This window comes from Callorhinchus milii, unplaced genomic scaffold (assembly GCF_018977255.1).
Source record: "Callorhinchus milii isolate IMCB2004 unplaced genomic scaffold, IMCB_Cmil_1.0 Scaffold8, whole genome shotgun sequence".
NCBI lineage: Eukaryota > Metazoa > Chordata > Chondrichthyes > Chimaeriformes > Callorhinchidae > Callorhinchus > Callorhinchus milii.
The window spans coordinates 15,740,920-15,767,032 of NW_024704749.1; the positions used below are offsets into that span (position 1 = coordinate 15,740,920).

General features: G+C 43.0%; 2 protein-coding genes across 4 annotated transcripts in view; both read right to left on the bottom strand.

Moving 5' to 3' along the window:
• Positions 1–4,009: 4,009 nt before the first annotated feature.
• LOC103183084 (POU domain, class 5, transcription factor 3-like) lies at positions 4,010–8,408 on the bottom strand. The gene is made up of 6 exons (XM_042337670.1): positions 8,089–8,408; positions 7,618–7,995; positions 6,491–6,602; positions 5,480–5,610; positions 4,842–5,006; positions 4,010–4,255 (listed from the first exon to the last, which is right to left on the bottom strand). The coding sequence occupies exons 1-6, from the start codon at positions 8,374–8,376 to the stop codon at positions 4,010–4,012; spliced, it is 1,320 nt and encodes a 439-aa protein (XP_042193604.1). The 5' UTR covers positions 8,377–8,408.
• A 4,847-nt stretch (positions 8,409–13,255) lies between these two features.
• npdc1a (neural proliferation, differentiation and control, 1a) overlaps positions 13,256–26,113 on the bottom strand; it is a 55,135-nt gene continuing 42,277 nt past the window's right edge. For all 3 annotated transcript variants that reach the window (XM_007900352.2, XM_007900350.2, XM_007900351.2), the window contains 7 exons: positions 21,877–21,981; positions 20,264–20,434; positions 19,759–19,825; positions 19,279–19,366; positions 18,690–18,769; positions 18,275–18,374; positions 13,256–16,675 (listed from right to left, as the gene is read on the bottom strand). In XM_007900352.2, coding sequence (XP_007898543.2) covers positions 16,598–16,675; positions 18,275–18,374; positions 18,690–18,769; positions 19,279–19,366; positions 19,759–19,825; positions 20,264–20,434; positions 21,877–21,981 — 689 coding nt within the window. In that variant the 3' untranslated portion in view covers positions 13,256–16,597. The remainder of the gene's footprint in view (positions 16,676–18,274; positions 18,375–18,689; positions 18,770–19,278; positions 19,367–19,758; positions 19,826–20,263; positions 20,435–21,876; positions 21,982–26,113) is intronic.

Genomic DNA, 26,113 nt, shown 5'->3' on the forward strand with positions numbered 1-26,113 from the left:
CAAATGTAATTTTGTTGTTGCAGGCTAGGGTGGAGATGTTTACCTGTGGGGAGGGAGGTGTGGTTGAAGGATGTTGCAGAAGTAGGGTGGATCTTCTGTGGTGAGAATTCACCGTTGTGATGAACTTCCATTGCACCTGTAACCTTTATTCATTAATCATAATTTTTGTACTTAATATAGCATCCGTAAGTTTGGGAGCATCTCAAAGTGTTTCATAAAGTTGCTGTGAAGTTACTGCGACTGTGTTTGTAACAAGCTTATGTTATTTATATTACTGCAGTTCCTATGTAGACTCAGTACAAGGGAGTTCTGCACCACATCCTTTTAATCAACATTTTTTTGTCCACAAATATAACTGCAGAAGTTTTTTTTCCACTTCTGAAGCTGTTTTGATCTTGTCTCGATCATTTTTCGTCCCAATTTCGCCCCCCAAAAAATGGGTGCCAGTCAGCTGTGTGATGCACTTGTGAGTCATATAAATGCAAGTTCTTCTTGTGTGTTGTTGGGGAAATCCAACAGTAAGCACATTTTTAAAAAAAAATCTACTGTTAGCAATCACATCCGATCCCCATTTCAATCCTGTTTTGGTTAGTCAACCGAGCTGATCCTGTTCTCACGCAACATCACACAGGCTCACTCTTCATCAGAGCTCAACAGGTAATATCTTAAGCGGAAGTGATCTCTGATTTACCATCTCTTCTCCACTCATTAACTCCACACAGCTCCCAGCATTGGACCTGAGGTCCTCCAACATGCAACACGTTGTCCTTTGAAGGCCAAACAACAAAGGCAGAATCAATTGCAGCATTCAAATAGGAGAGGAGATACTTGGGAGATTGGGGGATCGGGAGTTAGGTGGGAAGAGTGAGGTTGGGAGATTAAAGCATCTGCCAAATGCTCAGTGAAAGTGTGGACATGCTGCAAAGACACCTGACCAAAGGAACAAAGAAAAACTGGAAAACTTGGCCAAAAAAACCCTTCAGACTTTTGGTGTGAACTCTGGCACCCTCCGGTGGTTTTGGTGAAGAAACATAATAATCATTGCATTTGATTACACCGAGTCCAAGACATCTCAAAGTGCTTCACAGGATTTACCGCCCACCGCGAAGTGTGCTGACTGGGTATCTGTAGGTGAACACGGCAGAGAACACCAAGCAGGTCTGGGTCGGCAGAATGGCTCATCCCTTTTCAAAGGGAGTGGATTATTATCCATGAATAAGATCCCGTCAGCGCTCTCACACCGTCATCTTTGAGGCTGCACCAAAAGTTCCTCCAGGATTGGAAATTCAGCCAAGATCCCCCCTCACCTCACTAGCCCCCCGCTGCAATTCCCCACCCAGATACGTGAGGAGAACAAGAGTCAGGTGAAGTCTTCAACATCAGAATAACCGGTTGCCATTCACCCACCGACTCGGCTCACAGATGATGAATGACCGACCACTCGTTTGAAGGGCCAGAGAGGTGCAAGCACCAGTCAGTGCTGCAGAGCATTACTGCAAAGCACTCCTACCTATGAAATGTCCAGTACGCTATACAGTAAGTTACCTGTGCAATCACATGCTGTAATAGAAGTCCTGTAGCTCAGTGGTTAGAGCACTCGCTTTGCATAGCGAGAGACCTGAGTTCAATTCCAGGCAGAGGGCGAAACCTTGGGCAAGTTTCCCCACTCCACACAGAGCCTAATAATAATCCCTCCAAAACAAAAACAATAATAAATTGGTCATTTTCAATCCACGACTGTTTGTGGGACATTGCTGTGCGCAATTGGCTGCCGCGTTCGCCCACAAATATACAGTCAATTCACTTTACAGTGTTTTCTGTGAAGCGCTTTGGGACGTCCTCCCGATGTGAAAAGCGCTATATCAAATGCAAGGATTATTATTATTATTACTGACATTTGCACATTTGTCCACCAGAGGGTGATGGAAATCAAGAGGGAAGTTCCCAGTTTGGCAGCAGAATCGGGTCAATTCCTACGATTTAGTGGTGGGCGAAATAAAGGACAAATAATAATAAAAAAAATACTCTGTGAAAACTTCATACCATAATCCAGTTTAGTTCTGGTTTATGCAAGGAGCTTATTTTCCCTTTGGTAGTCACGGGAGAAGAAACATTCGTCCTTTGGAGGAGACGTTAAATTTTACTGCAGAGCGCGAGTGTTTCTTATGTCCTTATGAGTGACTGGGTTTCTAGGTGAATGCGGCAGCCAATTCGCGCACTGCAGTGAAGTGAATGACCAATTTTATCTGGGAGATCGTTGGCCAGGAAACTGGGAGAGTGGGTTTGTACTAAGACAAATTCTCATGGATTCTCATCCGATTATAAACCCAGCACAGTAGCAAACTGAACACAGTATATACTTGGTCATTACGATCAATGACATAGTCTTTCCTTAGATCTGACCAAAGGCCCCCTTTTTTAAAAAAAGTCTGAAGTTTAGACCCCATGGAGATCAAAGCAAGTATTGCCCTTGGAGAAGAGATTAGCATTCAGAACCCCAGGACCCAGAACAAAGCAATACTGTGAAAGTGCATTGGCATTTAGAGAAAGCATCTTCAACTGCCTTAGCTCGAGCGAGCAAGAGGAGGAGAGAGGCTTGCAGGGTGCTCAAATAGAAATGAACTCCCAACAGGCAAACCATGAACCCTTCATGCAAAATAATAATGGACTGGGCCTTCGAATATATAGAAAGGCTAACCTGCCGTGCCATTCATGATGCGAGACAAAGGTTCATCAGGTCCGTCTCTTCTTTTGAATTTAAAAGGAGCTAAAAAGGAATAAAGCAACTTAACCTAATTCAGATGGAAACTAAAGGTTCCTGTAGAGATGGAAGCATGGGGGCTCTTGGCGTCAAGAAAAAATAACGAATGTAACATTTCATAATCATTCAAAGGGCTCCGTAACTTATCATATACCCAATATAGTTGTTCATCAGCTATCCTGTTAACTCCAGCCACCTAGAGTTTCAGTTGGGTGTTGTACAGAATTTGTAAGTCAAAGTGCATCAAAATAGTAAAGTAACATTTCCACAATAATTTCTCTGTAGATCTGTTCACCAGCGATATACAGAAGAACATCCGAGAAAAGGCAGAGAAAGTAGTTGAACTTACCAATGAGGCATCTGTATTCAAAACTAGCATTGATTCTTAATATACTGTGACCACCTAAGCAAGCAAATAAAGCAATCAATAGCCGACCTGACAGAACTAGCCTCAGCTTGGAGAGGAAGAAATAAACCGAGAGGAGAAAAGTCCAATCGCAAGTTCCCTGCCTCAAGTTCACCCTCCTGGAAAGTCTGTGTGTGTGAGTGAGAGAGAGAGAGAGAGGAGAGAGACTCACTGATAAGGAATGGTCATTTAGATCAGATACACTGCCTTACACTCGCTCACAGAACAGCCTCGCAAGTGCGAGATACCGTCTCTGGGACACGACAATTTCGATGCTAAAAATTTTCAATGCTGCAACACACCTTTATTGTGACTTGACCTCCTCACTGTACACTCCCGTCCCTTAAAATGGACAAGTTATTGCAGTCAACCCTTTTGAAATGTCGACATACATTCATCACTGCATGGCTGAGTACCAATACACACAATTAATCAATTAAATGTTACAATATTCATAGCGTGCATCTTTGTGCAGGTTCGAGACATCAGCGTCAGTGGTAAGAAAAATAAAGGGCGAAAAAGGCTTACCATACTTTCAAAAGCATTCCCTGTAAATAACCTCAGGAGATGCAAGCTACATCTACATAAATAAGTTAGAATATTCCCTTTAAATAGTTTAAGACACTCACCCATCCCTTTGACAATCATGTTATCGGAGAGTAGAAAGGAAGGAATACAACTGAACAGTACATAATGTCTTTCCGATCAATTCTATAGCTGTCAGAAGTTTTAAAAATGGATTTTTTTGTAAAACAAAAAAGGAATACTTTGTACATATTCTGCACTGGCTTCCATCAATAGAAGCAAAAGTCCTTTTGCCATATTAAGGCACAGTGGATCATCTAACTGGGGTGATTGCCCATGGAGACAGCAGGATGCAAACCTTGAGGGAAGGGAGACATGTAGAGAGGAGTTGGTGTAACTGCTGTTCCATTGTATCCTTGGGTTACCATAGGGTCTGGTAGTATCAGGGTGTTGGGTGGCATGTATAGTGGGCTTCCTTCTTGGCTTTCTACACCTTCTTCTGTACAAGGGATTGTCATCCTTTTCCCCTTCTGTCTTCGATTGGAAAACCAAACCCTAATAACCTGCAGGGGGAAAAAAGACACGAGGTGAAGACTTGTCAAGGATAACCTACTAATAATAATCCTTGCATTCTGATACAGCGCCTTATCACATCTTCGAGACATCTTAAAGCGTTTCATAGAATAACTAAACTGAATTGACTGTATATTTAGTGGGTGAAACCCGGCAGCCAATTGCGCACAGCAACGTCCCACAAACAGTCGTGGATTAAAAAGATCATTTTTTTAACAAAGGAATTAGGAAAAAGGAACGAGACGAGGCTACTCTGGCTTATGCAAGAATTATAGGTTTAAAAAATAAGAAAAAGTGCACAGGGAGCATTTAATATCCTCCAATAGCTCTGTATGTTGCGTTGACATTACAGTATGAGACAGCCTCTTACTAAATTGGTTAAAATTCTTCCTGTCTAGTGCGAACATCTGTTGAGAAAGTAAGGTTTGCAGGAAAGGCAAGGCTGAGGGATTGAGGGAGAGTTCCGAAGCTTCAAACAGATAAAATTCTCATTTTTTAAAAAAAAAATAATCTTTATACTCTGGTCATGGGAGGGTCTGGCCTGGGGGCAATGAAAAGCCACCATAACCCACTTACATCTTTTTCTAAGTTAAGATCTTCAGCAATCTGGGTGATCTCCTCACTCGTTGGTCTGGGGCATTTCATGAAGCAGGTCTCCAGGTTCCCCTTCACACTGTTTTCAATGCTGGTTCTCCTTTTGCGTTTCCTGGATTGGTCCGTGACTTGCTCCGTCACACAAATCTAAGGAAAGGATTGAAAAAGCGACTGTTACATCAGAGGGCTTTACACAAGCGCATCAATTATATTCTGAAGAAATAACTCCCCAAGCACAAGCTTTTGTTTGCCAGTCAGAATAGTCTGTCTGTAGCCTAAACCAACTGAAATGAACGACCAATTTTACTTTGGCCATTGTTGTTGATCGGGTCACTCGGAGAAACTCCCTTCTCTTTTCGATTGGTGTCAAGCGATTTTTAGCATCCACCTGAAGAGGCAGACTGACCTCAGTTTAACATCTCATCCAAAGGACGGCACCTCCGACAATGCAGCCTCTCCACCCCCTTCTCCCCCAACCGCACTCGAGCGTCAGCATAGACTGTGAGCCTTTTGACTCCGAGGCAAGAGTGCTGCCAACTGATCCCGGTTGATGCTCTTAGCGTGAATATAATGTGGAACTCGAGACGTTCCCAGGAGATGATAAGTGTTATTGCTCCTACCTCGTGCACGCCATCGTGGTTTTGTGCATCGTTCAGCCAGCGCTCCAGGATGGGTTTCAATTTGCACATGTTCTTAAAACTCAGCTGCAAGGCTTCGAACCGACAGATTGTGGTTTGACTGAACATCTTTCCTGCAATTGTGGAAAGGGGGAGAAGGAGAGGCAAACCTTTACATCAGTGCGAACTGTCATTGAATCGTAGAAATTACAGGACAGAATGAAGCCATTTCCACTGGAGTGAATCGGGTAAAACATTTAGTCTGAATTGCAGAACCTCCAACAGTAGAGCACTCCCCCAACATTGCACTGCAGCGTCAGTCTAGACTGTCGAGTTCAAAGTCGGTACCCTAAACTGCCATGAACCCACATCATTTGGACCAGAAGGTGAGAATTCTACCGAGTCGATGAGCTGATACTGCAGTCACAGGAGGGGTGTTACAACCTCTGGGGAAGAGAGGAAGGAAGAGAGAGAGGGAGAGGAAGACACCGAGGTTCCTACTATCGATTGTTAATGTGGAGTTTGTTGCTGTCCACACTTTGTGTGGAGCCAGAAAGGTTTGCTGTTGGAATAACACAGCCCACCACCAACTTAGAAACAACAGTGCCCGTGCGAGTACACACACAAGCAGTCTCCTATACACTGGGCTTTGCAATGTGCATTCCAGCCAGCAGAAGCCTCTGGCAACTTCTACAGACACTTGGAATAACTTTTTATATGCTCGGAACAGAACTAACACAATAATAATCCTTGCGGTTGATATAGCGCCTTATCACATCTTCCGAGACTTCTCAAAGCGCTTTACAGAATATACTGCAAGGTGAATTGATTGTACATTTTGTGGGCAAAAACACACAGGGTTCCTGTAACTCCTGGAATGAACTCTAAGACCAGAACGCACACACACCTCACTTCTTAAACAACTCACGTGTACACTGCGCCCTTCAAGCAGGACAGCGTCTTGAGATCGAGCCTCGAAAGGTTCAGGAAAGGGTGAATGCGAGGGCGACTTACCATAGAGGTTCCCCAAAGCTATCCCTACGTCAGCTTGAGTGAAGCCCAGTGTGATTCGTTTGCGCTTCAACTCCTTGGCGAACTCTTCCATTTTTCCTTTGGTGCGATACTCCTTTGCAAGAGAAAGCAGGATTAGAGAGGTGTGAAATTCCATTCATTTCCCCCACCCCCAACAGAAAAATCAATCAATGGTGAAAATCAAGTTTGGTTAGTGGGGAAGGGAGGGGAGGGAGGGAGGGAGCGGTGGCGGTGTGGTGGTGAGATAATAGATCTGACTTCTTTTCCAAATTCTAATCAAATCAAGTCTGAAGTCTTCTACGCCGTCAGCTCCTGCTAAGTGACCGGTTCTTATCCAGGAGCTTTGACTCCTTTTATTGTTAAACACACCCAAGAAGGACTTAAGAGTCAACAAAAGAGCCAGACATCTGTGTAAGCCCCACTGCCCATTGTTCACCCAATTCTGAAATTAGATTAGGACCACTTTTTGGTGACATCCAGACCTTGTGAAACCCTTCTCCCGAGTTAAACCCACTTCCCTGTGAGGTGCGACACACCTGGAAGGACGTTTTAAAGAAAAAGTGAGCTTCTTAAATCTGCTGGAAGTTGGGGAAACCCAAATGAACTCTTTGCAAATGCAAATTGTAGAAATAAACCCAGAGAGTGTGTGTGTGTGTGTGTGTGTGTGGGGTGGGGTTTGGTGGGGGGGGGGGGGGGTGTATTTCTTGAGGTTTTTCTTAAAAACATACTTGTCGCACCCAATAACTATAACTTGCGATATTGCGGAAAATTCGTTAAAAAGCTTCCAATGCAAAGCACACATGGGCAGCGAGGGGGGTCCACACCCAAACTGGGGCAACTTTCACTGTCCCCCCTTCACACTCACCCATAGATGGTCGAAAGTCACACACATACACACACACACAGCTATGCACATATACATAAATAGAAATAAATAGTGTATAAATAGAATAATAAATAGAAATAAATACTATACGGGCAATAGTCACACACTATATATATACACACACACATATTGACAATATATAGGTATATATATATATATATATCAAATGTAATGATTATTATTAACTATATATATATATATAGTGGTCAACAGAAAGCCTCACCTCTTCGCTGTCGCTCGAATGTCCTTCCTCACTCGCTGTGCCGGTGGAGCCGGTGTTGGACTGGGATGGGTGGCCGCTGTGGGTGGGCAGTGAGGGGTTTGGGTGCACTTGGGGGGGCGAGGGGAAGACCCCGAAGCCCGGGTAGGTCTGGCTGGGCAGCTGGGGAGTGGGGGAGGTGGAGCTGGGGGGACAAGGGGTCAGGCCTGGCTGCCAGAAAGATGGGTTCCAACGGTGGTTGTAGTGAGGTCCAGGGCCAACCGGAGAGGAGTACTTGGCTTCTCCACAGTAGTCTTTGCTTTCCTTCTCGGTCTTGATCTCGGATTTGGCCAATAGTCCTCCATGACCACCCAGTTGAGAATCGTGGCGGTGTGCACCGCTCTGGTGGGCAATCATACCCCCACCACCACCACCAACACCCCCTCCAACACCAACACCCCCTCCAACACCACCTCCAACACCAACACCCCCAACACCAGCTCCATGGTGTGAGGCAGGGTCTACAGCAGAGAAGGGATACCAATGAGAGACTCCAGGCGAGTCTCCCAGCTGAGCCTCCGAATGGCCTCCGTATTCCCCTTTCAGGTGTGGGAAGGGGAACAGATACTGTGTGGGGATGGCATTGTAACCAGGTTTGTAGAACTGGGAGCCCGAGTCCTGGACCACCCCAGTCCCGAAGGGTAGGAGGTGAGGACGTTCTGGAGAATGCAGTGATCTGACCATATTCCCTTCTTGTCCAGGGCTGATGGACTGACCAGACATAGTCCAGGCTGTTGCCTTACTGTACCTTAAGGAGTCGTGCAATCGAAGAGGTGAGCCCGAGTGCCCCAGTTTATCCCCCCCCACCCCCTCCCAGGGAGATGGCTTTTCAACCGATGAGGCAGGTCCATTGGATCCATATGCTAATGATTCCCCTCTTATTGGCTCTGGAGAGAGAATTGGAAGCAGATACTTACCTGTGAATGAACTTGATGCTTTTTTGGGGAGTGGGTTGGGGGTCTGTGTGTGGGGTGGGGGGTGTTGTGAGGAGGGGTTTATTTATCACACTTGCACTCTGTGATTGACAACTGCAGCAATGAAACCTTTCTGGTTAAATTTAAGACGTGCACCAACCCCCCCCCCCCCACGCATACATAAAACCCTCCATTCAATAAATTAGTCAAATTTAAACGGTAGGAATTGCAAAGCGTTTCAATTAACCCCCAAATGCACTTAGCAATCGCCCTCTTTACAGCAGACACGAGGAACTTATTCCATAGGTGATTACAGTATCGACTTGGGGTTTTCTGCCATTCTCAATCCTCTCCTCTCTCTGCCCTCCACACACACAAAAAAATAATCGAAAAATATATGTACCCAACAGTGCAACGTGGACATAAGAAGTTCACGTCAAGTGAACGGGTGGGAGGGTAGTGGTAGAGGGTTGAGCAAAAAGATTAATCTGGAAAAATCTGAAAGTGTGGCAGTGTATGTGTGCAACCAGAGCTCTGGGGGAGAGAGAGACTTCAGACTATTTCATGGGCCATTACTTGCGTCCCAACTCCACCGTCGGAAGCGTCAATGGGTGGAGGGTTTCAGTCAGATGGCCTTTCCAAAAAAAAGTGACTCCAAGTAATTTGCAATTGGCTCACATTGGAGGTCAAAATCCATCTCTATGGGGGAGGGGTGGGGGGAGATAGAGAGAGAGAGAGAGAGAGAGAGTGAATGAATGAAAAGAGATGCCCATCTATGGGGAGTAGAGGAGAAGAATGAAGAACAGTATTATCCTCAAAGGCAGAATGTATTTATTTATTGTTGGGTTTGTCAGCAGTGGGAGAAAGAGGACAATAAATCAAAGGCCATTGTGTCAGTTTCAGTTGTAAATGTCACTGTAATCCGCTGTACTTGGTCAGAGAGGGAGAGAGGAGGGAGGGAGAGAAAAAAGAGAGAAAAAAGAAGGAAAGAGAGAATGGGAATCCAGGGGTTTGGACTTCCAAGAACTTCACCCCATCTCAAGGACTCAACTCAACTCACCTTTCCCAACCTGTGTGAAAACAACCACAGCAACTGGGCTTTCCAAAGTTTTAGTTGTTTTATTTCATTTTATTTTATTTTATTTTTTTGGGGGGTGGGGTGGGTTTGAACTTCACGTTCAACTCTTGGAAAATGTATGTCGATTTTAAAACAAGATTTCAAAACGAGTCGTTTCATATATATGTGTATATATATATATATATATTACACACACTATATCGACCGGTTTAGTCATTTCTGTGCTTCTCATTCTATTTTTGTTGATAGTCTTTAATTGGCACAGATTTTTTTTTAACTGTTTCGAAGTTAAAATGCTGCAGATTTTCCACTGATTCCTCTCTCGATCTTTCTTTCTCTCTTTCTCTCTCCACTGCAGTAGGTTTCGGAACACATGATGACAAGTTTTCTTTAACGAGGTCTATTTTTCTTCTTATCGAATTCCAGTCTCAAGTACTTGACTTAGTCAACAGTGATATATATGGATATATATATATTGTTCCTTATCCCAGGTTTTTTTTAATATAAATTGCATTTCACTCTTGTTTCACTGTGAGGATCGAAGTGCTTTTTGTTCGTTTTTCTCGTGAGATCCAACCCCAAAAATCCACAGATCTGAAGCATTACAAGACTTGTGTGTGTGGGGTTTTTTTTTGGTGGTGTCTCCAAACCCCAGTGCTAAATCGGTTGGTTCAATGGGTTGGGTTTGAAACCGTCTTGATCCATATCTTTAAAGGTTTAATCGATGAACGATAAAGGCAATCTGCGACATTGCAAGGGATTTGGAGCCAGGATTTGTGACCATCAGAGTTAACACTGATTTCAACAAACATTTCAACTTTTATTTAATGAAATCACATGTATGTGATCGGTGCTTTGCGCATTTGCATTAGTAAATTCATTCGAAATAGTAATTCTGACTTTCTCCTTCAATTAAAACACTACACATATATACATATATATACACACAACACACACACACACCAAAAAAAACCCAAAAAATTGGCATTAGGAAGACCTGATCAGGAATTTCAAGCTTCTTTTTCAAGACAAGGCTCAGGGGGGAGGGATTTGAATGACTATCGTCGGGATCAATGCTGCAAACGAAATTATTTCTCGTCTCAACCTCTTTAATTTAATTTTAAAACGCACTTTTGAAGTGTGTGAAACTCAGGTACCCGAACAAGTCTTTGCTAATTGGGGTTTATGTCGAATTAAAAATAAAATAAAAAAAATTCCCCTCCTCCTTTCACTCCCTGCAGTCTATCACAAGAATGATCTGAATTCAACAAAGTCCCAGTAAACTGTCAAGGCTCCTGAGAACATTAAGGGGAAACAGCTGCTTTCCAAAGGCAATCTCTGCTCTCGGCCCAAACCTATTCTTATGCAAAACCTTCAGCAGAATCCAGAGGAAGGAATCTGTGATGGCGACAAATTCAATCTGCACTAATGCATTTGACCCTGTGAGATCCTGTGAAATATCAGTCCAGCCCAGAGTGGGATGAGTTTAGCTCTGTGTTTGTTTTTGCATTGTAAGCTACATTTTACGTCTGATATGTCGCTGTGGCTAGATCAGGATACAAAGGCAAATTATTATTATTATTGTTATTCATCATAATCAACCATTTCTGCTGGAAGTAATCAGAAAATAAATGTTGCAAACGCAAAGCACCTGGATGAACTTCAATCAGTAAGAGAAACAGGTTAATATTTGCAGATGAGTTTATATATCTTCTATACACACATATATATATATATATATACATAAATAATTTGATCACTCAACCCACAACTGCTTGTGCGGACATTGCTGTGCGCAATTGGTTGTCACGTTTCGCCCATAAAATACACAGTCGATCCACTTTACAATGTATTCTGTGAAGCACTTTCAGGCGCTATGTCATACGCAAGGATTATTGTTGTTGTTGGGTTCCAAATGCGGTGTTGCATTCACAACCTCACCCAAGCGTCTTTCCTGCAGAAAGAAGCAAGTTGCCCTCTCCTGCCTCCCGTATAACCTTTCTTTACCTTAAGAGTACAAGGATGACCACCGGGCAGCTGGCTACCTCTTGTGATTGAGTTCCTAATTCCGAAGTGATGGTAAATTTCATGGTACTTGTCCAGCTAAAACTGCCCTACCAGCAAGCGCCACCTCTTCTTCACCCGTGCCACCACCACACCCCCCACCACTACCCAACACCCACCCCACACCGCCCCCAGTCATCTCCCCCCTCTCTCTGGCTCAGCGTCAAGTTCCACCACTGTTAAACACTCTGAGACGCTATCCAACGTGGAGGGCACTATATAAATGCACGCACCTGGCTGTTTGTGGGCCATTGATTGCCGTGTACAAATTGCCTGCTGCGTTCACCTCCAATTGGGAGTGTCCAAACTTACAGTCGACAGCAATTTCTGTAAAGTACTTTTGAGACATTCGATGAAACGGTCGTTATAATAAATGCAAGGATTATTATCTGAGCCCAGCACCTTGGGACGTCCTTCCGACATGAAAGGTGCTGTGTACAATAAATGTAATGTGTCGTTGTTGTTAATCTAACTGATCCCAAGTACTTGAGAGCTGCAGCAATGATGCACTTCAGAGCAACTCAGTCTCTGGCTCCACTCAGCATGTGATTTGGAATACACACTTACTCCCTGGAGGAACGCACTGCGCTCGCTCACCTAATTCCAGAGCGAATTATATGCCGAGGCTCGGGAGCGTGCATCGGGCTACTGCTGGATAGTCTTCCAAACGCATAGCTTGCCATGGACAGCCCTGTCTGGCAAGTTTCCAGCTGCCTGTCCAGCCAGGACAAATGGCAAATCGGGACTACTCAAGTAGGGTTGCAGGGTTAACAGGAGTTACGTGAGAAGAATCTTTGCCGCCAGTGACTGGTCTACCCTCCGATTCCTGCCCTCAGGCTAGCCTGGCTGGTCTGTCATTAGTAGTGCCCTGAAGCACTGCAGATACAAACTAGCTCAGGGGATAGACGACAGAGTCCACTGCAGAGAGCTGACTCAACTCTGACATACCATTGGCAAGCAGGTCAGCTTGGAGCTAACTCAACTCAATTTAAGATAATTACCAAAGAAGCAGGGGGGGTGGGGGTTAGATTTAAGGTGAATTTTGTTTTATAATACAGGTCCTTGGTTTTAAAAAAAATCTTTTGACACTACAACTTTCACATCAGGATGTGAAACACTTCACAACGAAGTTCGTATTAGATTATAGTTGCTGCGTATTTCATAAGCAAACATGAGGGTTTTTTGCAGGGGGCAAAGATATGGAATACCTTTTCTGGGAGGGGTGATCGAGGCAACGTCCATATGAACGTTCAAGATGTAACCTGGTTATATATTCCATCTTGTTTCGCCTCACCAAATACAGTCAATTCACTTTACAGTATATTCTGTGAAGGGCCTTGAGACGTCTCGAAGATGTGATAAGGCGCTGTATCAAACGTAAGGATTATTATTATTATGTTATTCCAAAAAAAGGAGCAATGTGCAGCAAGGGTTTGTGGAAAACGCAAGTAAATGGGATTGAATGGATTGTTTTTGCTAAGTGCCAGCACAAAGCATAAAGTTCTGCGATGTATAGCTCTAGCACAAAAGTAGGATAAAAACAGAATTTCAGCAAAACAGTTTATTTTCACAGAAAAATACAACAATATACGATATGTCAGAACAGGTATAATCAGGCATTCAAAATGGTGGAGACGAGTTTTGGTGAAAACAGAATATACGGCAAAATAAACGATCAGTATTAAAATAAATTTAAACAGGTAATAAATATGTACAGAGCAGATGAAGAAAGATACGCAAGAGGGAAAAGTAAAGAAAAAGCATCAATTTTCAAAGTGTGGTCCAAAGCATTTATCCCATGCAAGTATAGCCCAATTAATTGCACTGTGGCTCACCCTCATTATCCCATGCAGTGCGCTGAATGTTGTACAATTTGTCACCTACGTATGTATATATTACAAAACCCTTCCCCTTCCCACACCAATTCCAAAATTTAAACAGTGCTTTTCGCATACTTCAGTTTTCTCACTGAGTACGTTCCTTTTTCTTGCTGATTTCCCCCCTCTTATTTTTCTCTCCGTTCCTAAAAGATTGGATCGCTTGCCGAGCAGAGTTCCCACCGGCACCGGTTACCCTCTGTTTACCGCTTCAAAGTGCCCATTCTTCATTGTGCCCTGCCGCGGAGGGCATGGGGGTGGGGGAGAAGAGTTGAAATCACAGCCGAACCTGATCCACAAAGATGCATGTTCAGAGTGGTCACTGGATAGCGATCAAGATGTCAGTAGATCAGGCTGATTTTCCCACTCCCTGGCCAGAAGCACTGAGTCTAATTGTTGGTGTCTGCAATGTCTCTCCCCCCCACCCCCCCCCCCCATCCCCACGCCACTGCATTTACATTAGCTAACTCAGCCCAGACCTGGATAGAAACCTATTGGGCTTTTGTGCTATTTAATTGGCGTCTTTGCCCACAAGGCTGTCGGGGAGCTTTTAAAACTTTATTGATTGAGTGAGTGACTGATGTCAGCGGGATAAAAATAGTATTATTGGAATTGATGCACGAGCCCGGTTGGATCATGAGATGGTTTAAAACGTTTCTCAAATTGTCTTCACCGTACGTAGCAAATGTACGTTTCCTGGCATTTCAAGGTTCCGATAATCAAAGTTTTTTTGGGGGGGGAAAAAAAATTCCGTCGCACTTCTCAAGTACAGGGCAGCCAGTGGAACACCACTGATGGCACTTCCGGTACCTGTGCTTGATTACCACGTGCGGGCAGGAAGCATCACTGACATCCTTTGCAAAGGAAGTGATATCAGTGATCCGAAGGAAGGACATCAGTGATCCAAAGGAAGTGACATCAGTGATCCTGCGTACCAATGGATGTCAGCAGCCATCGTTTTGCATTTAGCCTCAGAGATACTGGACGCCGGACACTGAATTATACTGGGGGTTGCCCTATAACTAGGCAATCGTTGCTGTATATCAAATACGTCTTACAGCAGTCGATCTTCAATTTTTTTTTAAGTGTTAGAAAATTGTGCGACGGCTCAAAACATCCCGACTCAAACCGTTTACCCGTTGTTTTCCTTGCAATGAAGCTGGCCTGTCCAGAGGACCGCAGCTTGGAACAGATGCTCATCCACTTATTCAGGTGCCATTAAAATGCACCAACACCTTATCGACACCTATATGAGGCATAAGCCATTGATTAACCATCGATAGTCCAGATTCCAATAATATCTCCAAGAGAATTATGCACGATTTAAAAACAAATTTAAAAAAACCCAGGCACATTCAGCAGGATTTTAAATGTCGGGCTTCTTATGAAATTGTGAAATTTGATTCTGTTGGAATAAAAATATGCTGCTTGACCTCTGCTTCCAGAGTGGCCAAGATTGGCACGTCATTTGGGAGTTTGTACAATTATGCTCAGTGAAAACACATTCATTTGAATACATTTTGCAGTCGACCGCCACCATTTTTTAGAAAAGTTATTTAGGGACAAAACTTTTAAACGCCACGCTCGTCAACTAATTAATCTTCAACGTCCCATTCTATAAAGTACTTCTAAGAGCTTCAACATAATCTTTCCACGTCTGTACTTGTTTATGTTAAAATTGGTTCCCACACTGCAACATGTAGATGGAAGTTTCATTAAGATTTCCACCCTCTGTTAACTGCTTCTCAGTCCACTCCCAGTATTGTTACGCAAATGAAGCACACTGCTGTCTAGGCATGTAGAAGATCTGCATAAAAACATTCAACCTTATCCCATTTGAGAAAGGAGGCCCTTTTGACCTGATGCTAAACTATCTGTGCCCAGTTTAACAACTGGATTGGGAATGTATTGGGGGAGGGGGAGGTTGGAGGGGAGTCCTGCACAGGACCAACAAATCTACTTCACACACTGACCAACAGTCTCATCAGCACTAACCTTACGGGAGGTCGGTGGGTTTGACTCACTAGTTTCTCTTCAGGGCCCACAGGGGAAGCTGGATTTCTAGATGAGACACGTCACTGAGAAACGGTATTCTTCTCACTTGGCTCTTTATATCTTTGCAAGCCAATACTCTGATGGGCAGCAAGGTCTTGGCCTGACCAGTGCCTCCTATAAGGTCTTTGTTGATTAAATTTGAGCAGCTCCCCCCAATGTACACAGTAGGATCTTTTACAGTGACCGGTGCCGTGAATACCTCACGAGCAGTTCACGCGTTGTCGGAAAAAATTAAAGATCTGTCCTAGGGGCCAGTTTGAAAGTGGGTGTAAATCTGCAGTCACTGCAATCTGACCCAGGTAAGAATAAACACATTAACTCCTCTAAATGCAGTTCTACTTTGTCAGTCTGATTGACTTTGAATGATCTCTGCTTTTGTGGGATAGAGAACTTGATCATACCACACAGAGTAAGGAGGATGGAGAAAGAATCTTCTTCAGTTAGGTGTCTTGGCATCTGTGTACCAAATTTTGCTACTGCAACAGTGCCCAGATACAGTACACACTCCATAGAAATCTCTGAGCAGCAAGTGTTCAAAGTCCTCTTTTGAATGGGAGGGGTAGGGCTCACTTCTCTTTCAAATCATTAACCATTTTTCCATTGTGAGCAGCAGCATGCCTTTCAGAGACAGTAGATACCAAAAGCTAAGAAACACTCTATTGCTGTCTCAAACTGCATGGGAAGCCACTTCAAGAAAGGTGTGTCTGTGTTTGCTGAGGGGTGGGGTAGGACTCAATGTTGAGAAGACAAGGACCATCACAGAATAGACTGCATTACCAGAGGTTGGGGGAAAGGAAGGTAAGAAAGAGTGAATTCCCTTAACAGTCAGAAACAAAATTAGAGAGATTTTTTGAAATGAAGTGTGTCCTTTGGTGCACAGTTGAATGATCACTTGTAGCTCCAGATGAATCTTCCTTCTCGAAGTATATAGTCCAGAGAGAACTAAAGTTACATAGTTACTGATGTGTCTTAGAGGTTGAATGATGTAGAGATGAATCGTCAAAAAGTGGGTTCTTGACCTCCATCTCCCCCGTCTGTTTTGAGAAAACAGAGGAAAAGAGACATGAGTTGTGAGACACAGCAGGACGGAACAGAGGAAATGGTTGCCCTATTGAAACCGGCAGAGTGACTATTTCCATTCAGACTCTGCTGTCTACCTGAAAGGTTTAGTCTGAGGATGTAAGCAGAGCTGTGAATGCCTCTGATTCAGACAGGAACTAGCTGCTAATTCACAGGCTCTCTTGCTGAAGAGAAAACTGCACGTTAATGGGCCTGTAAAGATGTAATAATATGGCTAATATCTTCTCTCTCAGCCTAGCTGTGATGTACATTAGCATATGAAAAACCTGCTGCAGCTCCCCTCCTGCTACATTGTCCTCCCAGTACTTTATTCACAACAAGAACTAATAATAGTATCAGTGACTGAAACTCCTGTAAAACGTGTTCAATCTTCTTAACGACACAATCCATTTACCGTGAAATTGTAAACACCCATCAAATGCTGACGGGAGATTTGTGCTTAACCTTACACAGGATTCCAGGTCAAAAAAATGGTACAAACCGGATTTGCTATTAACTCGAATAGTGTCCATATAAAACACTAATCCTGTGCATTTCTAGACGGTCTTTATAACTGAATACAACTGAAAACATTTATTATGACTCAAAACTAATCTTTAACATTTTTTGGTGCAAAGGATGAAAAGCTCAGGTATATTTATTTTCTGTTGAAATATTGAGTTACAATTATTATAACTTAGTGATGAATCCTTGCTTTTTAAGAACGAATACCTTACATCTCTTCCAACCCCAACCACTCCCAGGACCAGACATTACTGGGTGGAGTTACACAATCCTAGAGTGATTCCATGCAGTTTAACAGACACTGAGCTTCAGACCTTGCATTTGATATAATAATAATAATCATTGCATTTAATATAGCACCTTATCATGTCGTTGAGGATTGCCTGATATATATATTCACAAAATATATTGTGAAGTAGATTGACTGTGTTTTGTGGGCGAAATTCAGCTCTTTTCACACCTGGAAGGGTCCCATAGCGCTTCACGGGATTTTACTGTAAAGAGCAGTGACTTGGAAGCTTGTTGTATGCCCACTCCTGATCAAAAGTCTCTTGCTAGAAAGAAAATAATCTGGTTCAACTGTAATGCCTTTACCAAACAGTGGGGAAAGCAACTCCAGTGCTCTGAGACGTTACCGTTCGGGAAGGGCACTATGTAAACGCGAGTAGTTGCTACTCTCGGCCAGGTTTCCCACCTAAAATTACATCAGAGGATGCATTGTTTAAAGGCTCCACTCGGTTTCCTATTGTTCACAGTGATGTCTAACGTGTGCACGCACCATTGCATCACACTTCCTGATGTTAACTCTACTGTGACAAGTGGCAGTATTTGATGAGGACAGAAGAAACTCCTTGTAGGAAAACAGGGACTCGAGCACTCTGGGACGCTATCCTGCGTGAGGGACGCTATATAAATGCAAGTTGTTGTTGTTGAGGATTGCCTGATGTTAGCAAAGTCACTGCAGAAACAAAACACGAGCCTTTCCTTGACTTGAGTGTCTTCTCAATTAACTTGAGACGTAGCACAAATGCAGATGTTAAGTTACTTACTGGAGCTAATCCAGGACACTCGTACACTGTGAAATCACCGTCTTCATTTTCTCCGTCCGACTCTGTGGCCGAATCAGCTACTTTGGATTCATCTTTATTTCTGCATTGTAAAAAATACAATGGTGTGAACCGACATCTCAATTTACTGCCTACTTTTGAGGTGTTTCATTGTTTCACGTCTCCCCAAATATCCAGGATAGACTTTGGAATTCACCACAGTAGGTGTTGATAACTGAGCACCCTCCTCTCTGATTATATCAGATTAAAATTAGACACATACTAAAAAAACACCCAACTTTTGTGAACTTTTCCAAAACAGTTTCTTTCAAAGTGGCCATCAACACACAACAGTTCAAACCTTTTGACAACACCAAAGCAAAGCTGAACAAGTTACTTTAACAGCACAAATACTCACTTCTCCATTGATATCATCTGCTGCTTCTGATGTTGGTAGTGGTACATCTGGGCACTGTGTGCCAGCTTCTTGTCACCGTTCTGTTGAACGAGATACAGATTTCATTGAAAAATGCACTTTACATGCTTGAAGAGCAAGATCCAGCCCAAAGTCTTAAATATCCATTTCAGTATTTTAGTTTTGCTCAAGTGAAGTGACTTGTGAGTAGGGAGATATCTCCACTAGTCAAGTCAATGACTACAACAACAACAACAAAATTACATTTGTAAAGCGCCTTTCACGTCGGCAGGATGGCCCAAGGCAGTGACTAGAGGACATTAAGATAGCAAACGAAGAGATTTGGAGACATGTTTTCATGCAGAGTGGCTTATGATATGGAATGCCTGCCAGAAAGCAGTGGTTGAGGCAGAATCTATATTAGTTTTCAAAAGGGAACCAGACAGATGTCTGTCAGGCTTTACGACAATGGAAGTGGGGGCATCAGGATCAAATCTGGAATTTCACTCATCTTCTTGGTTAAGCTTCACACTGAATAGTAGTTTAGCCAAAAGAGCAAAAAAAAACCACGTCACTTTGTTGCAAAACTCACCAAGGATTTCTCAGTGGGCGCGTTGATTCCCACCATGCCATACACTTGATAATCTGCTTTTTGGGTTAATTTCAACTCTCTCTGCATTCTAGAATTACAAAGAAAACACATGCAGATCAGTAAACAAAGGTAAATGCTGTAAATATATTCCTGCACAAACAGGTTTTAGTCAAACTATTAAAGTACTCTAACCACCCGATTTCTAATGGGAAAACAATGATGGGAATTTCATAAAGGTCCCTGAGGTGCTTCCCTGCAGAGCTCAATAAGTCATAAGCAGTAACTGTGACCCTCGTGTTGCTCAGCTAAGATCAATAGCACTCGAAGGCATAAGGCGAGACGATGGGATTGAATTGATCTTGCTTTGAAGGCCAGTGCAGACTCAATGGGATGAATGGCCTCCTTCTATGCTATGTTTCTAAGTAAATGAATATACATTTAGTTCTTTTTCCGAAGTTCCTTCACAGCTTTCCAACTCACCTACACCAGCAGATACCGGCTACTATCAGACCAGAGACTCCTGCTACCGTACACACAATGATCAGAGCTGGGAAGAAAACACAAAATAGGATGCAAATTACTATTACTATGTTCAACATGCTCCTTTCTGCACCCTCCCGTCATTTTATTCCGCGTTTCCGTGGGTAGAAATGCAGATATTATTTGGGGCTATTATTTTCTAGACTGGGCTAGGACTCCATCGCAGTTCGAGAACTGCAATGACCAATTAAGCAGTTCCGGTGAATTAGATTGAGGGAAAGAATATCAGAAATACTCCTGAACATTTGCCTGAATCACAAAACATGCAGGCAAGACCTTGCATATCTTCAATTCAATTCAGTTTGTCGAATGTTATCTGTGTAGTATTAACTGTGACCACTCATTATCTGTGCGCACAAACCTACAGAAAAGATGCAAGTAAAATCCTCAAAGTTCGTACTCGGTTCTAAAATAAAAGTTTGCCGAAAAAATAAAGCGTACTTACTGAGCAGGATGGCATCGCTGGCGGGAACAAATGTTCCTTGTGGACCACCTTTTATAATAACCAATTTGTTGGGAGTGTTTGTGACTGCGCTTGTGGTAAAACCAGGCTCAGCTGTGTTTGACTTTATGTCTGAAGGAGCTTCCTTTAGATTATTTTGCGGCCCAGTAGATTCTGAAACGGGAAATATAAATCATCAACATGTTAGATGATCCTAGTTTTGTCTTTGGCTTCCAAAAGGTTAAGCACATGTTAGATGACTCATTGCAGCGCTCAGAAGCATGAACGCTCTGCACCGTAGGGTGGTGTAATGTGGCCTCAGGTCCTCAATCTCCATAACTCCAGTTCATGCACCTCCTCAGTCTTCCAGAGAATCATTTGATGTCCAGTTTACACAGTATGGGATGGTGGGGGCAGGCAGAGAGGGAGGGGGTCATTTGCCAGTCTGTGGTCTTGGTTCTAAACTGGTTTCATTTTTGTTTGCTGATTTTCTCCCATCCCTCTCCCGAAGGTACGGATGTGTCCAGGCCACTGTTGGACCGATGAGGGTCCATCACTGAAGTGGTCATGCTTCCTATGAGAGCTTAGTCTGCAAGATCAGCAGTTATTCAACTGTATGGGGACACCAACAGCTGAACCCAGATCGTGTCCTCATCTGACACTTTCCACTGAACAGCAGCTAGTAGCAGGAACCTTGGCTGATTTTTTCCCCCTCTGAGAGAATTTTACAGAAAGGAGTTTGTTCAACCAAGTGTGCATGTGCATCTGAAAGAGCTATCCTTTTTCTGTCTCGGCTATGAATAGATAAGTCAGCACAAACAATGGATCAAACTTACAAGCGAATTATTAGGATCGTCTATAGCTGGTGAAGTGCTTTTACCAACTGAGGCACAGATGGAACAGCAGAGACAGACTTAGAAAGAAATGTCAACTAGGTCCTTAATTGGCATCTACATCAATAAGTGTATAGACCTGCAGCTTGGGTTCCTGTACATAGATCCACATGGCTGACTTTGAAGCGCATCCTTTAAGAAAATGATCAATTCCTACGATCTATGGAGGAGACATTAAGCTAGATAAGACTTGAGAACGTGAGACGCTGAAAATTCTGAGCAGGTTAACCCGTGTCCAAAGAGAAAGACATCTTAGCGTTTTAGGCATAGCCTGATGTGATGAATTACTGAGCCAAAAATAAACCTCTTTTTGATGTTAATTAAACCACTGTTTATTTCGAGCATTTTGGTCGATGTTTATAACGGCAGGTGTGGTTTCACTCCCGACGTTGTAGGTGATGCGCAAATATGTATCCACGACACAGACAGTTAATTTTTTTAAAAAAGTAGAGAAAAGGTGGGAATGGCTAACGACAGCTCGTGGTTAACTGATACAGCAGTGTGCATATTACAGTGACAGAGCAGTGTTACCAATCCACGACAGGTAGCAGCAATGCTGTTCAGTTAGCTGTCAAGAGATGTGTGCAGCAGTGTTGTAAACGAAGAACCCCCCCTCCCCTCCCCCGCCAACGCCACCACAGGACGTAAACAAAAGGCCATGGATTTCACACCAAGGCTCGACTTCAAACGTTTCAGCATGTTGCTGGTGGCACACTTACTTACCCTTCGCTGCCAGCTGTAGGGCACTTGGTGGATTTTGCTGATTTGCAAGGACTGCTGCTAAATGATCAATCTCCGCATCAATGTTTGAGACTCCATGGCTCATCCCTGCAGAGAGAGAGAGAAAGAGAGAGACAGAGAGATAAAGGACACATGTCTGAATACTCAGCAAACAGCAGTGCTGTAAATAAATGAAGATGCATTGTATGTAAAATGCTGATTATTGCGGGGCTAAGACGACTTTCCATTTAACAGCTGCCGGTAACCCTTTTCAAAACCTCATGACCTCCAGAGTAAAAGCAACTGATAGCAAAGTAAAAGTGTCAATTGGATCAAATTTAAATATTTTCATTTGAATTAAACAATTCTACTTCTAAGGCTGACTGCATTTCAAACGAATAAGGTACTACGGTACACACTAGTTACTCCATTCAGAAAAAAATGTGTGTAGGGTTAGGTTAACACTTTTACTACAAAAGCCAGGCTTCCTCGATTCCATCAGGGAATGTGCAGTTGAAACACACAGTGAATACTCTAGGCCTTTTATGCACAGTTTTTGCCATGTGCATCTATCTGTGTTATTCGTTTGGATTGCATCAAACGTGGAACAGAAAGGGGAAGAAGAAATACTGTTATTGCAGGCAGCCGTATTTAAAGCAGTACCTGATATGTGAACCTTTCTGTCAAATTAATAGAATTTCAAAATGCTATGCTCTTTGACTCTCAGCGCGGAATCAAACTGAGCCACACAAATTGCAGAAGTCGCAATGCTCGATACCCGATCTTTGCAGAGCTGGCTTAGTTCGCTCTTTCTTCTCTTATTCCACACCCTCTCTTCACCCAACTGCTGCTCACAATGTTCTTCCAAACTGTGAGCAACCCGACGGTCAAATCCAAAAAAGCAAACTGTAATGAACAAGGTAAGAAGCACAAGATGGCCCAGGTGGGATGTATCCCAGTTGAACGAGGATTTGCTTAGAGATCAGGTCGACTTTGGATGACATCTGGGAAATCAGGTCACTGCCCCTGCCTTGTATCATCACTTAGGGATTATTCACCCAATGACTCGGTAGGTAAATGAGGTAATGATTAATATCTAACTGTATAAAAATGAGAAGGTTGCATTTGTGCTAAATTAGTTTGTCTTTGCAAGGGCAGCAATTGCAGCACTGACAACCTCAGCATCCCTTAACTAAGCAGTGGGATGAAAGGAGAGCCAGGGATTTTCCCTCTCATTGGCATTTAGTGTGTAATGACGTTGGATGAGAATAGGACTGTGTTAGGGCGAGACGCTTGTCTGAATCCATGCCAACACTCATTTTCCAGGCTCCCATTTGAAGAATGGGCACCTGTGAGGTACCAGAGAGAAACCATCTCCTGTGGCACATTATCACAGCACGCGACACTGCCCTGTTCGGCAAAGGAGACTGGAATAAAACAGATGACATTTATTAAATATTAAAGCTCTGCGTGTCACTGTTTTGTTTAAAAGCCTAACAAGAAAAAACAAACACAGCAGAACCGAGCTCACATAATACCCATCTTTTAACAACTCAAGCTGGATCCCTTCTGCTGCAATTAGATGATTAGCAGAGCTTTAGTGTTTCCATCGGCACGGTCGGTAAAGTCACTCAGCGTGAAACTGAATCATAAAATAAGATATAAGCTTTGATCTCCACTTCTGAACATTGTCCAAAGACTTCTGCTGGAAAATGCAAATGTTTTCAGATGATGACAGAAATGAGTTTGACTGACTCACTCTTTCTCACCCGTTGCCTAACCATTGCCTTTTAACACTCATTGCTTACGCTCACAAGTGAAGAATCACCACGTGTACAGAACTTCAGAGTGCCCCAGTTCATTGGGAAGTGTGCACCAGCAGGATTTAGTGCCTCCAGGTAAAGAGAAGTTGGAAGGGGTAAAAAAAGGACCGCACGTGACAAGTTCAAAAAGTACTCTCTGGTCCCTATAGTCTTCTCCCAGTTCCACGTAACTGGTGTGTAGAAGAACCTCTATAAAACAGGCCTCTGTAATGCTGCTCAAAGCTGCCGCTTCATATTCACTGCAACAGCCTTGCTCGATGGTAGGTTGTAGGTTCAAGCCCCACATTGCGCCTATTCGAAAAACAGAAGGGCATTTCTCTCTCCTGGTGTCTTGGCCAACAATCCGCCAATAAAATTGATCACTTCATGGCTGTTTGTGGGACATTGCCGTGCGCAAATTGGCTGCTGCATTCGCCCTCAAATATAGTCACTACACTTCACAGTAAATCGTGTGAAGTGCCTTGGGGCGTCCTCCTGACTTGAAAGGCACTCTACCAAATGCAAATGATTATTATAGCATAAATAAAAGAAAAAAAACACAAGCAACACGCAGGCCAGCACAATTCTGACTGCAAATATGTGACTGCAAACAATAATTGTAGGCAAATTACCTGTGAAAATGCTCCAATTTGAAACAGGTACTGTTTAGGTAGTCTAAACCTACAGAAGCAAAATTACCTTCCATCATCCTCACTAATGCATGAACCCAACGTGTAATGTAATTTGTTCACAGGGGTTCACCAACTGAATGCATATCCTTGCAAGTACTGGGGGGTAGTAAAGAGGTATGTGTCAAAGTGTAAATTGACAACCACTCTACGTAAATGGATAACATAAACAGAGAGGGAAGCACGAGTCAAGGAATGAGAATGTTGGATTAGGAGAGCTGAACAACAACCATGAAATTGACGATTGAAAAATAAAAGCTATAGAACACCATCTTGTTTTCTTCCTAAATAAAGCTCCCAATCCCACATAGGACAGGCATGGCTTGCAACCCCCAGCAGCTATCGTCCAGCTGTGTGTGGCAAAAAGCACAGGCCACAGGGAGCCAGGCAATTACCATATCACACACTCTCCCTAGACAAGAAGAAACTGGTGGAGCTCTGAGCAGGAGGGCTTGAAGCAGACACTGGAGAGTTAGTACAGATGTAAATGAGATGCATGCACGGTGGCAAAGTGCAAACACCCGTGTGTCCGTAAGACAGATGGGTGGGATAACAAAAAGCCTCCTCCATAATAGTAGCCTCCTGTGGTTCACAATGAGCAGCATCTGCTACAGCAACATCTCTTACAATTTATTTCAGGACAGGACAAGTCCACCGGTGGCCGGGTGGAATAGCGAGGGAACCAGCTTGAATTCATTTCAATATTTAAAATACAGAGTGCGGCCTCAGGTAACACCTATAATTTCAGAGACAACGCAGTGGATTAAATAAGTAAACACGCAGGCCGCTATAGAAGCAAACTCTACGATCAAGAGTTAATAATCTTATCCTTTTCACGAAATTATAAACGGCACCAACTGATTATATTTGAGACATATAAATAATGTCCCACTGACATTATTATGCTCGTGCTTAATTTCAAAGAAATTTGTGCAATCAGTAAAACTGACTGCTTTGTTTGCCTACAATTTCTTTGCTTGGCAGCAATTAAACATTCTGTCTAAGCACTGTAATAAAAGCAAATCCAAGGATTATTATGATGGTCCAATAGCCTTTTCAGTATCTCTTCCAACTGTTTTTTTTTCATGTGAGAGCCCAACTCACCAGTATAAAAGAAAAAACAAGCTATTCATTTTTCTTTTGGTGGTCGGTCGTTTGCGCCTTGGGACATGAAAGGCGCTATACAAACATCATTTGGTTTTGTATTGTATTGTTTGGACCAACTCATCCCAAAAACAATAGGGCGAGCACCTTAATTTTCCAGAGTGCCGTCCATATTGCTAACCTCCCCTGTTAAGCACGCTGTAAGAATACTACTCATTACTGTATATTTCACAAATCAGCTTAGCAGCTAGTATATCTTATAAAAAATGTAAAAGGTTGGAAATCTGAGCTAAAAATTTCCCAGCATTTTGAGTCTTTTTTTCCCCTTTTTTAATAATAGATTCACTGCCACTTATTTTCCAGAAATGATCGAAAAATACTGCTTTTGGTCTGTTCTTCATTGTTGCCCCTCTTCCCTTAAAAGGGATTTCAGTCAAAGGGCAAAACTGAAATTTTAATCCAACTTTCTCTTTCAGATTGGGTGGATTTCAAGTAGTTCTGATTTTATTAGCTGGGTGGTATTTGTTAGAAATTACAAGCAGACTAGTTTTAAACAGTCATTTTCTTTTACACAAGAGCTTTCATAAGGGAAGAAACAGGGCCACAAAATCTGCCCCTTGCAAAGAGGGCCTTGGTTTTTTTTTG

What these genes read in the sequence shown, in the direction of transcription:
- LOC103183084 (XM_042337670.1), bottom strand. Translation starts at nt 8,376, where the DNA reads ATGTCTGGTCAGTCCATCAGCCCTGGACAAGAAGGGAATATGGTCAGA. An exon ending in CCTCACACCATGGAGCTGGT is followed by an intron (nt 7,996 to 8,088) that starts GTTGGGGGTGTT and finishes ATTGCCCACCAG; the next exon opens with AGCGGTGCACACCGCCACGA. An exon ending in ATCTTAACTTAGAAAAAGAT is followed by an intron (nt 4,256 to 4,841) that starts GTAAGTGGGTTA and finishes TTCCCCCTGCAG; the next exon opens with GTTATTAGGGTTTGGTTTTC.